General features: G+C 43.2%; 1 protein-coding gene across 1 annotated transcript in view; it reads right to left on the bottom strand.

Moving 5' to 3' along the window:
* opn4a (opsin 4a (melanopsin)) overlaps nucleotides 1–17887 on the bottom strand; it is a 53429-nt gene that overhangs the window by 10235 nt on the left and 25307 nt on the right. Inside the window, exons 2-7 of the mRNA XM_088916541.1 lie at nucleotides 12553–12695; nucleotides 10827–10960; nucleotides 6194–6397; nucleotides 3726–3897; nucleotides 2180–2341; nucleotides 1292–1399 (exon numbers count right to left, since the gene is read on the bottom strand). Of these exons, the coding sequence (XP_088772667.1) occupies nucleotides 1292–1399; nucleotides 2180–2341; nucleotides 3726–3897; nucleotides 6194–6397; nucleotides 10827–10960; nucleotides 12553–12695 (923 nt within the window). The remainder of the gene's footprint in view (nucleotides 1–1291; nucleotides 1400–2179; nucleotides 2342–3725; nucleotides 3898–6193; nucleotides 6398–10826; nucleotides 10961–12552; nucleotides 12696–17887) is intronic.

Here is a 17887-nt window from a genome sequence, read left to right as displayed (position 1 = left end):
ATGGGAAATTTGGCCAGGACGCCAGGGTTACACCTCTACTCTTTTCGAGAAACGCCCTGGGATTTTTAATGACCACAGAGAGTCAGGACTTCGGTTTTACATCTCATCTGAAGGACGGCGCCTGTTTACAGTATAGTGTCCCCGTCACTATACTGGGGCATTAGGACCCACATGGACCACAGGGTGAGCGCCCCCTGCTGGCCTCACTAACACCTCTTCCAGCAGCAACCTTAGTTTTTCCCAGGAGGTCTCCCATCCAGGTACTGACCACGCTCACACCTGCTTAGTTTCAGTGGGTTGCCAGTTGTGAGTTGCAGAGTGATATGGCTGCATAAATAGGTTAAACTGACAACACACAGTAATGCACAGGGTGCCTATGAAGTAGGTTGGCCTATTCAAACAGCTGGGCACACAGCTGGGACATGGGGAACACATCTGCAGAGGCCTACAGTATATTGCATCATGTACAACTGAGAACAGGACTGTGACAGGCCCGACATCTACTGTAGCAAGTGGTTCAGAGGCCAAGCACATGACAACTCACCATGCACAAAGAAAACAGTTCAAAGGAGCCTTTATTGTACAACATCTTCTGTAACACAAGAGGACTTGCCCTACAAAACACCCAGCCACTGAGCAAATCATTACATACCCTTTGCTTTTTATTCATAGCCTTTACATCATTACCTTAATTGCTACATCCATCTATTTTCTAACCACTTCTTCCAATTCAGGGTCGCAGGGTATCCAGAGCTTATCCCAGCAAACAACAGGTGCAAGGCAGAATACACCCTGGACGGGATGCCAGTTTATTGTGGGTCACACACAGACACAGACACTCACACCAGGGCAGTTTTCTCAAAAGCCAATTAACCTACAGTACCAGCATGCCTTTGGACTGTGAGAAGAACCTGGAGTACATGCGAACACACAAACTCCACACAGATAGCAGTGCACGAATTGAACCCAGGGTCTCAGAACTGCTGGGTCACTGCACCACCATGCTGCCCAAGAGCAACTTCTTAGTAACATCTAAAAGATTGTTGGTCTTATGAACACAACCGACCAACTCGTGAAAGTTTACCTCTTTCTAGCTGCTGGCCTAATGCAAAGGTATAACAAGGGAAAATGTGCACAAGTCACTTTTTAGATGAGTCACACCCAGCTCAGTCCCCTTTAACATCTCTGTGAGGAAACAGCAGTGTTCAACCACTGGCACCTCCTGATCGGAGGGTAGCATGGAGCCAGGAATCACACACAGTCAGAAATTGTCTTTCTGCGACACAGTTACCTGTACTTGGGGTGCGTGATGGCATAGATGATGGGGTTGTGGATGGCTGAGGCCTTGGCGATCACAGCTGGCACGGAGTTCATGTAGGGGGTGAGGACATCCGAGTACCTGAGGAAGTATGCAGAACGGTGGAGGAAATGGTTGCATTTCAGATCATAGTGTCACTCGTCACGACTCGTCTAGTGTCACTCACTGGAAGTGCATTTTAGATCAATTTGAATAAAATAGATTGGAATATGTCAGATAATACATGTACATACAACAGGTATTGTATCTAAACTTTTCAGTACATTTCAGCACATTTGTAGAGCCCTGGTTTTAAAGTAGCAACAGGTGTATTAAGGTTGTGTACAATGAGAATATGTTTCTTTACGTTTCTCTGCTGAGTGGAGAAAGGAGGAGGTTTCTTCATCAGGTACCCACTTGATTCACAAGGCCACATTACCTGAAACTGATCTGTTGGTGCCTGCTCTCTCTCTTTTATGTTCTATACTAGTTACCTTATTATCTATGTCAAGGCTGTTAGTTTCAAGATGGTAGGGCTTCAGAAAGATTTACACCTCCCATAAAACAGTATTTCTCACATTTTCTCATTTACCTACTGCATCTCTGTCTTTAATACCTTCCACACAGGAAAATGAATCCCTCTACAAAGATCTCTGAGAAAATGACTTACTGTGAATGACTTAACATCTATAGTATGTGTATCACCAAATCACCAAAGAATGCGGAATATTGTGTATAGAGCACAAAAATATAATGTCATATGAATCCAAGAACATAGTGTAGAACATCACACTTGCTCTCCACAACACTCCACACAAATCCTTCTCTCTGAAAGCAGCTGTTTGAAAGAGGACCTCAGTGCTGAGCCTGTCCTGTCCTTACCCTGCGAAGGCTGTGAGGGCCACAGTAGAGTAGGGAGACCAGGAGAGGACATAGAGGAGGATGACAATGAGAGCAATCTTAGCCATCTTCCACTCGTTCTTCAGCCTCTGGTACTTCTTCAGAGACTGCTTGCTGTCGTCACTGCTGATCTTGCTAACAGCCCTGTATGAGGCACACAAACACAGAGTGACCCACCGCCCACCCCCACACACAACAACAAGAACCTCAATCTTCAGTGCTACATTTGATATATTCCAACTCTGTAACTCCAACACAGGAGGGAAAACCCAGTCAAGTGTATGTCTTTCTGTTGAAGGACACCTGCCTGCTCATTGAGAGCTCAACACTGGTCGTTCTCAAGACTCACTGGGTGTGGAACTCATCTTGACAGATCCTGTAGTTCCTCACACAGCCTTTATTCTGAGCCATCTGTACAGAATGTCTCATTTTTTCCACTAAACCCCACAGGAGGAGAGGAGTCTATGAAGAGCATCCTAACAGAGTCTAAATACATGAGCATTGTGGCCACATTACTTTCCTTTTCTGCGCTGAACTAAACGGGAATGGTAAGTGAAACACACTGGCAGCCTAAGACAATAGGGCACCTTGCAGAAACTGGTCAGCTACACCGGGTGTCATCTGACAAGCTGTCTCACATGTCTCACATTTCTCACACCGCATGGACTGGGTGCAGAGATAATGGGGGTAGATGAGGGGGTATGAGCTCCAGTAGCTGCTGTGAGCAAATTGGGAGCTCATGTAAGATCAGAGACTCACTGTTCAGCACCACAGGAATAATAGCTAGCAGTAAACATTTTTGTTTCTAAAATGTTTCAGTAGGTGCCTAATTTATAGCTTTCATTCAAAAACTGCAATTATTTCCCTCTGAACATAACTGTTATTTATGATGGAACTGATGTTTTGTCCACAATGTTTCAGAAGGTGCCTAATTTATAGCTTTCATTCAAAATCTGCAATTATTTCCCTCTGAACATAACTGTTATTTATGATGGAACTGATGTTTTGTCTAAAATGTTTTTCACAAGGTTTACCTTAACGGGCTGCTGTAAAAACTAACATGACCCTCATACTGTACCTTCAGAGTCCCCAGCTGAAGGCCTGAGGTGTAAATTAGGAGCCCTTGTCTCATCTCCAGTTCTCACTGGCTACAGCATGGCCCACTTCTCATTCGACCTGAGCTCAATTCAACTAGTCAAGCCCTTTCATGCACGTCTGTAGCTGTTCATGTTTTAAATAAATGTACAAAACCTGATAGATTGAGGAGCAGAGCTACAGTATAAGCCTCTTGCTCAAAAGGTAAGGTAGGGTGCACGCCCTCCGGGATACTGAAACAGGTTTTAAAAATAGATCCAGAAAGGTCTTAAATTCAGATATAAAAAATTCAGAAACACTTCGACATTTATCCCACATGCATTCATAAATGTCAAAGCATGTCTGAAATACCTCTCAGTTTCGAAACTTGAGGAAGTGCCACTGTGACAATTCCCTCCCAGCCCGGTCTGCGGGAGACTGGCCAGGGACTCACTTGTTGGTGGCGCGGATGGCTCGGAAGATGAAGACGTAGCAGTAGATGATGATGAGCAGTGGGATGAAGAAGACGAATGTAAAGAGCAGCATGGTGTAGGCCCGCACTGAGGGGGTAAAGGTCATGTAGTCCCAGGTGCAGGAGGTGAGGAGGCCTTCGGGGACGTAGGCACCTGGGGAGAGACAGAGCAGCCCGCTTGCTCAGCTACTCTCTGCCAGTGTTACACACAGCCAACTGAACTGAAACAAGCAGCTCTGGTGTAAAGGCACATCAACTGAAACACAACTGCAAGCATAAAATACATCACACATCAACAGATTAGTCAGGGCCTGTGACACTGTGTGAGCAGGGCCTGATGTATATGATCATTGAGAAGGCTGACATTAACAGCACCGCTGTGGTACTTCTGTGGGAAACCCAGACAAATCCTCAGTTCTGGGGGATCACCTCTTGACAAACAGAAACTGAACTCTGGATAGGTCCATACCCTGGGCTTTAAAAAGGGTTTCATCATTCCTGCAATTGCAAAATCTCTGATTTAGGTGTGTACTGTAGGTACTATGTTTTCAATGTTCATTTATTAAATGAGGAGATTTCTTTTTAAGTACTAAAAAGAATACTAAGAGGCTACTAAATACTGAAAGACTACTGAAAAAATACACCAAAATTCTTTGGAATTTTGAATGAAATATCGATTTGATATTTATATTTAGCACAGATATCATTCTGTACCCTGAAAAACATTTAGATATAAATTAATAATTTAGCAGTTGGAATACATTTAAACATATGGATGTTTTCCACAAGTCACAGTATGATTAAAACATGCACTAAGGAATTTACTGTATTTCTTTACCGTTGTCTTGCCTACAGTATACTCTTCCCAGAGCCCAGACTGACTAGATACCCAATTCCTCCAGGCCCTTGAGAACCCCATCCTGCAAGCCCATGTTCCTGCCCAACACTTAACGACTGAACTGAACTAATTACTGGCTTCATTTAACAGATTTCCCAGCAACCCAGATGCTACTGACCTGAAAAAAACCTGCTGGCCCGTGTCCCTGTAGGACTGCACCTAGGCCCCTTTTTCGGCTTCCTGTCACACATGCTCATTACAACTCAGAAATATTACAGCTCCGAAGTGATGTTGCCACTTCTTTTTGTTTTAAATCTCCCCATTTCAAAAAAGAAAATAGCTAAAAATCAGGAAAGCTGAAGTTCCTCTAAGGAACTCTAATTCCTCTAAGGCCAGAAGCACTTCATCAGCACTTACATTTTCACTTTCCGACATTGTGTTTCTTTTAAACAAGTAAAAGACACAGGAATTCTGCTTCCTTATGTTTTGAAATGAGGAAAACTGACAAGCTTTGTACAGTAAGTCTCAGCGCCCTGGGCTGCAGACACATCTTTGGTCCTGGAGTCTGCGCGGTTAGTCTGTCCCTGCCTGGAGCCATCTCTTTTCAAACAGAAGCAGAAATTCTTTATACAGGAGGGAAAACAAACAATGTGGATAAGCAGGATAGAGAGTGCCAATGAGTGCCACTAATTACCTCCTGAATCCATGGCAGGCCTCTCTCTTCCAATTGGCTCTGCTTCTCATTTACTGTTTTACCAGTTAGAACAGAGGAACAGAGACAAACAAGAGGACGTTCTGTCTATCTGGGTCGTATGGTTGTTAGTAGCTAATTGATCTCATCCTGCTTGTTCTTGAAAGAAGCTGGGAACACTTTCAGAGCTATTGACATGCAGCTTTTAAGTGTCAGAATTCCAAACAGGCACGTAAAAACAGAAAGAAATCAATACTAAAAACAAAAGAACAGAATTTCTGTCTAATGGCTGCTTGAACACATTCTTTCTTTTTAAGGGGAGCCTTTTTGCAACCAAAAACATGAGGTTGCTCTGTACCAGCTGGTGTGGAGTGACACCCGCCCCCCACAGCGCACAGTGGAATCACTAATGATGATGACGGTGGCTGGGTGGATCAGTTCCCTCACAGTCCGACTTTTGTGAGAGCTCTCCTGAAGACATTCTCCCACAGTTCCTGTCCTGCGTGCTGTCTCCTTCTAACGCAGGCCTGATTTCGTCAGGCACACTGTGTTGCTGTCCCCCCTTCCCCATCCCCTGTGTGTCCAAGCATGCCCACCTGGCACACAGAGCACTCTAACAACCTAGTCTGAACCAGAAAAGCCCTATTCACTTAGTGCAATGTAAACACTTCACTGCCTCAGTCAACAGAAAAAAATTTTGTAAATAGGATCAGAGTAGACAAAAAAGAGACACAGGGATAGATTTTAAGGTTTAGATCCATGCTAAAAACATGTCTTTGAAATACATCTCCACATGTGTGTGTAGCAACATCAAGCTGAATTTCCCCCATTTGCTGTTTCACAAATGCTACTTTACGCAAAGAACACTTCAAAGCTGTTTGTTTCTATTTATGTCCCAGCCTGGGCCCCGCCCCCACTCACTCCAGCCGAAGAAAGGGGGCAGGCTCCAGCCCAGCGAGTACGTCCACACCGCGGAGAGGATGAGCAGGGCGCGCCTCCGGGACATCACTCCGATGGAGGCCAGCGGGCGTGTGATGACGAAGTAGCGGTCCACCGCGATCACCGTGAGCGTGATCATGGAGCAGATTCCGAACAGAGCGCCGCAGAAGGCATACAGCTCGCAGCCTGCCAGCAGAGACAGAGCCCGTCAGTCGTGCAACGCAGAGGAAATCACTCGCGTCAACAGTTACAGAAGGTTATAAGCAGGAGACCATTCTGTCCTTTCAGCCCGTTTGGTGGTTAGTAGTTAACTCATCAAAGATCTCATCCAGTCATTACTTGAAAGAAACTAGGGTATTCATATAAAGGTATTAATAACATCAATAACGTGTCTCAGTAGTTCGTTCCACACTCCCACAACTCTTTGGGTAACGAAGCGCCTTCTGTTCTCAGTTTTAACATTTAAGTGATTCCATATTTAACACAGCTCAGTGCAAAAATTAAATCGCACTATATAGCTTACCTTCCTATTCTATCTTCCTGTACTTGTATCCTGAGTGTTACTGTGCTCATGAACAGCGTACGAAAAAACACATACAGTATATCTTGAAAAAGTCAAGACGAATGAAGAAAAGGAAGCAAGTATTAAAACTCTCTTGTGCCTTTTGAATGATAAATAGATCTGTGGAGTCTTCATTGACAGTGTAACACTCACACACTCAGGCCTGGACCCAGAGGCCCCTGGAAAACATGAGCCGTAAGGGCTGTGACTATTCAAGATGGCTCAACAAAAATAAAGGCACTTGACAGGATTCCTTCAGAAGACTTTTCTCACACCATCTTTCTCCTCCCTGGAGCAATGCCCTATAGCAGGGTGATCCTGGGTGGGTTAATCTGACAAATTGTCATGCCTTAGGCTACAGTACATTGTAGAACACACTTCAAATCAAGACAGCTCTCTAAAAAGAAACCTTATACTGAATAACTGTTAATCAATGCAGATGTTTTCCTGGAAGAGGAAGTAGCACATCAATTTGCCAGCCTTTTCTATTTGGACATTTATGACCCATCTCCCACCCTCCAAAACTGAACCAAAAATCAGAATTGCTCCTTTCTATCTACTGGACTGCTGCTATAATTTTTTAGACATGTGATTGTAATTTCTCATCCTGTGTCACTATCACTTACACTCAATTCCAGAGGACAGTCAAGATGATAAAACAGAAAATAACTACATGGCAACACAGTTTAAGAGGCTGAAATCACACAGAGTGATAGAGGAGCAGTGGTGGCTGTTGCGGTGGTTGTTGCTCTTTTCCCAAGATCAGAGGCTGGTTGCAGAGCAGCCTGTTATGCAATTAGGGCTCTTAATTTTTAAATGCATCTTTTCCGACTGCCTGCTCTCCTTTGAACAGTAATCAGGAGTGACTGAGTCATCTTTAGAACCCAATTCCCCATGACAGGATTGTGAATGTTCAATAATTTACTTTGATTTTAACCCACTCGGATAGAGTGGCATTGGCCCAGCCATATAGAAAAATTATACAAGCCCCAGAAGTGACAAAGTGGAACCCCATGACTGCTAGTGGAGAAAATCCCAGTGCATAATTCTATCAAGGAACACCTAATGTCCTCAGGTCCGTGACACTAGTCTTCACATTCGTCCGGTAGGCTTCCGAAACCAACAGCCAAGTATTTTGATCCTGTGGTCTGGAATTCTACATCCAGATGGAGAGGATGTGGCTCCTACTTGGAAGGAATGGCTGCACGGCTTTATCAGAACATCTCCCAAGTGGAAGAGAAAGCAGTGTCTTGGAATTGCATGCGCATTTTCACTGATAAACAGTGGAGGTGAAATTCCTTGGCAAAAGCACAGCCCGAGGAAGAAGGCAAGGGGTGGGTGTGGCCTGACTCAGGGCTTTGATTTGAAGAAGTGACTGTTCTGAGTTGATCTGTCTTACTCCACTTGAGGTGGAACAGGAGCGTCATTTGAAAGGAAAGATCTGATATGCTGGCATACTGCAGCTCTGTGCATGTGCAAAGGATTCTGTTCCCAACTTTGTGAAGGATATGAATGCCGCAGAGATACGCCACTGGAGAGGAAATTAACATCTGGAGATTTTGTTTTAAATAATAATGAGGGTTTCACCAAGAGGAAAAATGGAGCAAAGTGAAGGTTAAGAGAGAGGTCCGCTGCTGAAATCTCTCCCAAGCCATCCAGGCGGAGTGCCGAGTGTGGGAGACTAATCCCTCTAAGGTTTTGCTTCAGAGGAATACTATATCCAGACAGCAATCAGAGTCAGTCCGGGTTGCGCTCAAGGAACCTACTGCTTGAATTTCTGGAAGCTGAAATGAGAGAGCAAGTCAGCAATTTTGCCTCGTGGGCTTGTTGGGCAGGGTGAGTGTGGATTTTCGCCCTCAGTGGAAGACATGCAGCAGAGGAGCAGAGCAGCGGGGTAGTAGCAGAGCTCCACTGGCACAGAAGCACCTTCCTTAACTGTAGCTCGCAGGTCTGATATCACTGAAGAGCTGGAGCTCCTCGGGGAACAGGGGGCAGGCACAGTAAAGGGAGGAAAAGGGTGATGCCGTTGCATTACCCCAGAGAAGGCTGGCAGAGGCGGAGAGTTGGAGGCAGAGGGTGGTGAGAAATGGGAGTACATTGGAGGAATGGAAAAAGTGAGATTAAGCAATTTTGAAACGACACGACAGCCTTGGGGAATAATGTCTGTGGCATAACTGAGATGACCAAATGGGAAAAACAGTTTTCTCATAGGGTGGAAGTGGGAATTCAAGTTCAGAAAAACATTTTGAAAAGTCACCTACCGTTCCCAAGAGCCACTTCTTGTAATGGTTATATAACAAGAAATGTTTTTCCTTGTTCTGGTTTACTTTTTTTGTCATAAGAAACAAGGGATTTCAGGATCAACAGTGGGTTTTCTGAATGACCTCCCCACCCATCCTTACTTTGTGTTAAGAGCAGTTAATGTAGGTCATGATCTAAAGAGTCTGATTTGTGTTACTAGAAGAATGCTCACTGATTCCCACAACACAAAGTTACAAGGAAACCCAGCCAATATAAATCCTGGTTTGCACAGTATCAGGTCTGCACATATTTGAGAAAACTGAAATGCATGGATTATCTGGTCAGAGAAGAAAAGAGAACGAACAGCTGCACAAGAAAAAACAAGCAAGTTTCCACTCATACAACAAAATAAATCCTGGCTGGCATAGCTATCTTTGTATTTTTAATCCCGATGAAACACCATGACAAAGTGTTTTAGAAATGGTCTATTTTAATAACGAAACACATAGAGGTTTATTTCACATTAAAAAATAGAAAGAAATAAGGAAAACACAAGATTTTGGCTGTGGAGCCACCTTACATGTGAGGAACTTGGTGTTCGGTGTGGAATTATAACTACTTCTGCTTTTATTAATATATGGCATATTTCTATTCCTTAGTGTCAGTATATTGCCATAATTCCCCCCTCAAACTTTATTAGTAGTGTATTAACAGAGTGACATAAGTATGATGATAACCAATATTTGCTGCAGATTAATCACAAGGTGGTAACACAATCCAACCCTGACTGTAGGCTGAACCAGAACCCATACCTTTGCACAGGGTAACTTGTTTATACTTTTTAACAGTTACACTTACTGTATTATCCATTCATAGTGCAATTATGGACATATAAACTGAAGTGTGATCAATTGTTCTAGAGTAACCATGGAATATAGTAATAATAACATAGTATATTTACCATGGTACAATGGTGTGGGAATCAACATGAGAAGCCTAGAATCCTATTAAACAAACTGTTTTTTTAGGGGGGGGGGTAAACTGTGGATTGCTATTCTTTACCATGGTTCATTATTCTAGGATTTTTTCAAATGAGGTTATAGGATGCTTCAACAGAATATTTTATTTTTAATGTGACTTCATTTATTCTAATTTTGACTGCAATCTTCAATAAAAGTTTAAAGCCATTGTGTACTCATCTAAATCAGTTCCTTTAATAAAATGAATGATAGCTTCATCTCTCATCACAAGTCAGGTTGCCTGTGATGACCGCTTTGCCATCTTTGTTAGACAACCTGCTTGATGGCTGTCCGCTGCCTCATACTGGTCTGATCGAGACGCTGTCTTTCCCTTTTCAGGTAAGGCTGGTGCTGAGAACCGCCTGGCTCCCTGCAGAAGTCAAGGTGTCGCTGGATTCACTTGCAATTTCAGCAGATCACCGATCGGTCCACTGAAAAAATCTTGAGCCCCCTCAGCTGTCCTTTCTTCTTTTCTTAGCTGCTGTCTCGGGAATGACATGAGATAACCGAGATGTGATCTGTGAATTAATTACTGTTCTCTCGTGTGCGGAAAGGATACAAACCTTCCAAAAGCTTTTTGAGTAGAAGAGACAAGAGATACCCCTGCACACTTTCCCAGCAGACAATGATCACACCAGAACACAAGCACGTGGAATGAGCAAAGTCTTTTTAAAGGTCATCATTCTCACGGGAGAATTTCTCCTTTTCTGACTTACCAGGTAACATAAAGGTTATGAGAAACAGCAGGTATCAAAGCACAGCACCCGGCTCCTGCAAGCTTTACTCCAGTTACCTTTTTCGCCAAAGATCCACCTCTTGTGCATGCTGGTGGTGAAGAAGACAGGGGCCTGCGTGAGGCACATGAGGAAGTCTGTGATGGCCAGGTTGATGATGAAAATGTTGGCTGGTGTCCTCAGGCTCCTACTCCTGCGAGGCAGCGCACAAACAGAGGAGTCAGAGACACGATGTTAGCTTGGTGCAAGTAGACACCCTGCAGCACCTCTCAACCATGGGAGACACACTCAATCCCCTCTTCTCTGGCCAGTTTTACATATCCACTACAGTCCACAGCACTGTTATCGTAAAAGCCTCATATCAGCTTTGCACTACCTTTGAACAAAGTGCTGGAACTGGCCTAAAGTGATTCATATCAACAACCCAAGTAGTCCGTAATTCACAAGGCTAATTCCTAAAGCCGTTTAGAGAGAGTCTGTAAATGGATTGTGTCCCTTATAGCCTAGTTGTCACTGTTTCAAACCTGGAACCTGCCACATCATATATAATTTGGCACCAGCAGGAACTATGCTCCTCTAATCAGTCCTCGTGCTGCAGCAATATATTGTGGACCTTGCACTCAGACAAATGATTGGCCTTTAAAGGTAGTGTCAGAGGGGTACATGTACAGGTACTCATTGTTTCCCAGAGCTGCTACATATTTGGTGATTCTCAACAGTGGGAATAAAAAATTATTTCGAGTGACTGGGACAGAAGTGGCTTGGTTCACCCAAGCGTGGAACTGTCCCACATGTTGCAATATTTTTAATATTCTTTTATACTGAAAAAAATGTCATTAGACCATTGGAACCTAAAACTTTTTTGGAGTAATAAGTTTACTGGAAGTTATTCGCACAGAAACAGGATTTTTATTCACATGGGTTCAAAAAGAATCTCAGACCTGTGATGACAGTATTTTAATTAAATGCACATTTTTGTATTCCAAAGAGGTACTTGTGTGCAATTGTAAATTAAATCACAGAAGAGTAATTTGTAGCTAAAAAGCTACAATAAACTCCTTTATTAATGGATTTTGGGGAACGCAAGATGTGATATGGGTCAGATTAATTTTGTTTTCTAAAATAGCAATAGCTCAAAATCAGTGCCAGATTCTCTAAAACCTTCTCCTGGCTAAAGACAAACATCAGGGGCACCACCTCTTTATCTGACTCAGAATTTTAAGCCCCAGATTTCAAGAACACTGCCACTCAAAAAATCAAAATAAACTTGATCTGGGACCATGCCAAAGAATTCTGCAGTGCAGTGTTCAACAGTGTTCAACTACAATATTTTCTCACAGGTGCTTTGATATTGTCTAGACCTCTCCTATCTACCACTGTCCAAAGGGGGTTTGGGGCACTAGGTGGGAGAGCAAGAGCAAAGACAGAGAAGTGAAAACAAGACACACAGAAATAGGTTCAAGGAACTTCAGTTGTAATGTGGAACTACTGGGGCTTGCTAAGACCAGTTCACACCATGAAACAGTCATGAAGAAAAAACACATACCCAAGACTTCTACGTTATGGGCACATCTCACATGGCCACAACCACATGGAGTCACACACCACTGTAATCAGTCATTTACTTAGTGCTGGGTATTGACTGTCTAGTACAACAAACCAGTTTGGATGCTAATTCAAACAAGAGAAATGTCCTGTCCTTCAGACACGTGGAAACAAGCCCATTTTGTTCATATCACATACTGTATTTTTGCTGAATATAGGAGGGCTAGAGTGAAAATCTACCTGCTGAAGGCATAGATCACCAGGAAGTTTCCCAACAGTCCTGTGATGCCCACAGCAAGAATGACAGCTCCAATGGTGTAGTGGGCGTGGTCTGGCACGTCCACCGTGGGGAAGAGGTGTGGCGCCTCCTGCACAACAGCCACCTGAGGACAAACAACAAAATTTCATCAAATCAGACAACAGGAAAAACCATCACTTTAGTGAACAGGAATGGCTATCCTAGTGTACACATTCAAGGCCTCTAAAGAGAAAATACATATGGCTTCAAAACCCTCCTTTTGAGGTAACTTAAAAGATCCTTTGTTTGCCGGTTTTGTCTCCCAGAATAACAACAGTATACTGTACTGCAAAGCCTTGGCAAATTGCAATGAGTACCCTCAACAATGATGATCACAGGCTGGCACAACTGGGCTTGTAACAATGCTGGCATTTGCATCATCCTAAATCACCATGCTGCCACTGTCACCTTAATTTTCTGTGTTTTAAAGGGTTCATCATCCATGCTTGCAGACGGTACCCCTCCTAGCTCCTAACTCTTTTATTGGTCTCCTCTCAGAGAAGTCACATGGATTTCTGCTTTATTGATCTCTTCTCGGTGTTTTACTCATTCTGATCTTTCATCATCTCAATACCTGCACTATTTATTCATCAAATTAGACTGGAGTATTCTACTCAGCTCGCTCCATGTCTCCCAATCACTCAGGATCTTGAATGGAGTTTTTAACAGCAGTTTGGAAGGGATAAAGGCAGCAGAATTTATTAAACTCGGCTGCCACAACGCTCACTAATTCTGATATAAGCACTAACTCTCCATATATACCACATGTCACCCTCTTCTCTACCTCACTCATTTTTCGTATCCCTCCTCCATCCCCTCTCCACCTTTGCAGCTACCCTCTCAGACACATGGGGGCCCTATCCTCCCTGTCCAATGGCCAGGAGGTTGGCCCTCAGCCGAGCGGATTTAGTCACGTCTTCGCATTTCAATAAAGAATTCTACTTTCTTCCAGTCCTTGTCGTCTTTCTTCCCTCGTGATCTAATATAATCAGGCACTCGATCAACTCTGCTCTTTCAACATTTCCTGCACTTAACGTTGATAATAAGCCATCTTTGTGGACACTCTCCTACACCAGCGGATCCTGTTTGTCCAGGGATGCCACTGATTAATCACCACTTGCACCCCTGACACAGCAGCAGCCTGCTTGTTTTCTCTTCTTAAGAGACACTTCTTAACCTCCCTCTGAGACTGCACACCTGCCTGCTGATGGTATAGCCAGCCTGGGGGTCTGAGTACTGCCTAGACTCCCTTCACTCTTTGTTGTGAAACAGAAGATATGCTGCTACCTTGCCAGGCACTACCCTGCTCCTCCGGGTGTCAACACCTCCTTCAGCCCTGGTTCTGATGGTCAGCTCTGTTCCTCAGCTGCACACTTCAACCCCATTGAGCTTGACAAATGGACTGCCGCATAGGCCACCTGTCCAGCACTTGTGGCATCCCTCTGTATAGACTTATCTATATTTTCTCTGGCATTCTCTGCTTGTCAATTCACTGAATTAATCAATCACCTGAATATAGGGAATGATGGCACCGCATAATACCAAGCTTGATGCGGGTGCCCATGCAGAGCCTTATGTTTGTGGTGATGTTTTGTGCTCACTATGTTTGAGGATGCCCATTTTTACATTACAGGGCACTGCAAATATTGTCTTCAACTGAGAAAACTATGTTCTTCAATGCTGAACTTTTGAACTCTTGACTTGGTACTGTTTATTGGAATATAGGTACAAAACTTCCAGCTTATATAACAAACTTCAGCCGTGTTTCTGATGCAAATTGTTACCATGGTAATGGGGGGAGGGGGTCACCTGTGTTTGGACATTCCCAAGACCTTGACCACTGTTAATGGTTGGTTTTATCTTTCCTTAGTTAAGGGGTCTCTAGCTTGCACTTGGAATTTCTTATCAGTTAATTCCCATCCCTGCCATAACTCAAAGGTGCCTAAGCATGTCTTGTGTCACAAGAAGCCTTTGTGCAGAAAGAAATCAGTTAACCCCCTTTCACATCTTATATCTTTCTTCAGTACTTTTTGAAATAAATACAAACTATTATTCTACCTAGTAAATATTCAATCTTTTTTCAAATTCCTCGTGGTCTGAAAACTTTTGAAACTGTCCTTTCCTGCCCAGTAGTTATTGCAAAGCTATTTGCTAGGTTTGGTGTCTGCCATCAAATTCCTTAATCGGTGGACACAGAACAAAGCAAAGAGGAGAGGGGCAGCTTCCAGCCTGTTTCAGTAAGCCTGCTCTCTTGTCGGAGGTTCAGATCCTGTCTCCTCCATGCTGGTTGTAGCAAAGAGATGCTGAGCTGGCAGCCTGAGCAAGAAATCAAGACCCTAGTGTTTGCCCTTTCAAAGCACACGGGTCATTGCAGGGCCCATTTGTACGCACCTCCAGCAACACAGAGGTGAGAGACACACAGACAATGTGTGGCATTGAATCTTGCGGCTGCTTTATTGATCAAGTTCATGATAATCATGACAACTAAGCAAACTGTAGAGCTCAGACTGCTTGTCCTGGGTCCTGAGAATCCCCATCATTTAGGATTCATGGGTCATCCTTTCATTCATAATTTCTCAAAACTTGGAGTAATTCCAGCTTTGCACATTTCGAAAGTAATGTGTTAAGAAGCTGTTAGCATTGGAAAGATGGACACCCTACCTAGAGCCTTCCAGGCCCATTCTTGTCCACTGATGAAACAGAAAAAGAAAGATTGCAAAGAAAAGGAAGCCATTTAGCTTATTCAGTTGCTGATGGCCCATTGATCAAGGATCTCATCCAATCATTTCTTGAAGCATCCAATGGGAAGTGGTGTCAATAAAATATCTAGGCTGCTTGTTCCACACATTTGTGTAAAGTAGCTTGTGCTTTCTCATTTTACTTTAATTTTTGTTGGTCCAGGATATCTATTGGGATAACTTTAATAATTAACTTTCAGTATTTTCAATATGAATGCACCTCATTATCTAGACTAAAGAGACTAAACATTCACAGTTAAAGAGATGAAGTACCTTTTACTCATCTACGCACAGGACATTCTTACCAGTGCTGGAATGGGCCTGTATCTTCTCTGAATTCATCTCCCTGCAGCCTTTCCTTTCCAAGCAGCACTGGCTCTCCCACAAACAGCGGAGTCACAGGATGGAAAAGGTGGCGAAGAGCCCTGAGATGTGTGCTTTTCAGAGGAAGTTGTGCCCTATCAGCATTTCCCACATCCTAGTACAGCACAGTATCAGTTTAGCTGATCTACAAATTGTTGTTCTGTATTGGAAGGGCATACAGAAATAATGGTCAACACCCCCTATGGATTTAAAACCCCAATTGATTATTAATACAAATATTAAGGGTTTGGAGTTTTCTGATGCTGAATAAAAGGCTGTCAGGATTAAACCTTTCGGACATGTACTGTAGGGAGTTACACCTGCAGCCCAAACCCATGACCACCAAGAGTGGCAAAGCAGGTGAAGATGTGAAAGATCCCAGGTTCAGCGGTGCTTTCACAGTGTATGTCAGTTACCTGTCACACACTATGCTGTGATGAAGCCTATTCTGGGAGACCACCAGTGAAAGAGCTAAACAGTTCCATTAGTCCACAAATCGCTGCACAGCTTTCTTTTGCTGTCCCTAGATGGAGAGTAATGCACATGCAGTTACTGTACATCAAAGTGCAATTAGAAGGGCAGGAGAAATTCCTTGAAGACTTCAGTGATGTTTCAGTTTTCTTTAAACAAGAATTGATTTTTTTCTCCCATTGATGAAGCTTCACAGTGAAGAGCAGATAGTGTCGCAGGAGGGCTGGAAAAGGAGTTCCACAGAGTTCCACAATAACCTTGTCACTCCAGTATCAAGGGAATGGTTGGTGAAAAACAGCAGCGTCTTTATTCATCAGGCTGAACCTTCTCAGTTCCACCTGGAATAATGAACTAAGCAACGCTTATCTGGTGATAAAACTTATCTCCAGTGTATGTTCATAATAATTAAGATTCCCAAAGGATGCCAAAGGGCTACATAGATCAGAAGAGACTCGTGTCCATTCCTTCTGAAGCCCAGTAGCTTCATCTGCATGAGATGGATAAATACCACCACACATTTCACTGCTTTGAAAGATCACTTATTTGCAGTGACCTCTTTTCCATAATACCACCTTGAAGTGCTTCTTCCAGTGAATGCATTCATACTGCCGAATTACATTTGAGATCTGCCTCAGTGCCTTATGACCAGTAAACTGTTGTCACCAGCACAGTGCTGCTGCTGTTGCCTACATGGTTTCTTGGTATAGCAGTTTTGTTTCGTTATAGTAAATATAAAAATTGAATTAAAATTGTGCATTTTATTCCATATTACACTTTATTGCAGTTTTGTATTGGTATTTTAATGACTTTATATGACTGCATTATCATCAATAAATGTATTTATCGAAACACTGGTTACATTTGTCTTCATCATTATCATACAAATGTTGCCATTTGTTAAGTTCGTTAAATTTGCAACTTCAAAGTCCTTTTAGTAATAGGCAGTGTGGCACAAAAACTCTCTAAATCACTTGAGTGTCTGAAAATGAAATTGCATACTTGAAGCTGATGTTTGTTAAAGCCTTTATCAGTGTGTCTGATGGGCCTGTGCTAAAGCACAGTAAAAGCACTGAGGTTTGGAATTCTTAGCTAAAGCATAGCAAAGCACTGAGAGGTGTAGTACAGCGCAGTGTGAAAGCAATGAGAGAGCAGCTGGAGGAAAGTACAGGCATGTTTTAAGGTTGGTGAAAGCCTCAGAAGGGAGAACCCCTGTCACATTGAGCAGCACACTTTCACAAAAGGAAGTGATCGGTGGAAGTGATAATGGCAGCAGAAAGTCCTCTGCGTCTCAGCTCCAAGATGACGGCGCTTCTGAAGAGCTGTTACTCCAGCTGGGGAATACTGCCCCATTCTTGGAGAACTTTTCTCATGTTCAGAAGTTCTCTATACTGTTTAATAAAAGCAAATCTTAATTGTTTTATTACTGCCTCTCTTTTTCCTCTTTGGCATTTCAAGTGAGCCTCTGGAAACCACAGCCCCCTGTCTTCAGAAGCACCTTCCCTCTGACTAATCCCACCTACCCAGACAGTTCACAGGTCTCAGTGGGTATCTGGAAGTGGTTGAATTATGTTTTTTTATTCTTTCTAATCTTTTCAGAGTTAAATCTATGGAGACTCCTACCATTCTTTCATCAGGAACTTAAGCAGAGCTCCCTGCTTCTGCTTATTTACTCTGCACCTCTGCTTGTTGAACCCTGTTCTTTCAG

The sequence above is a fragment of the Atractosteus spatula genome, chromosome 5 (assembly GCF_055471065.1).
Source record: "Atractosteus spatula isolate fAtrSpa1 chromosome 5, fAtrSpa1.hap1, whole genome shotgun sequence".
NCBI classification, from domain to species: Eukaryota; Metazoa; Chordata; class Actinopteri; order Semionotiformes; family Lepisosteidae; genus Atractosteus; species Atractosteus spatula.
Note: the sequence above shows the minus strand (reverse complement) of the source record. Positions and strands in the feature narration are given on the sequence as shown.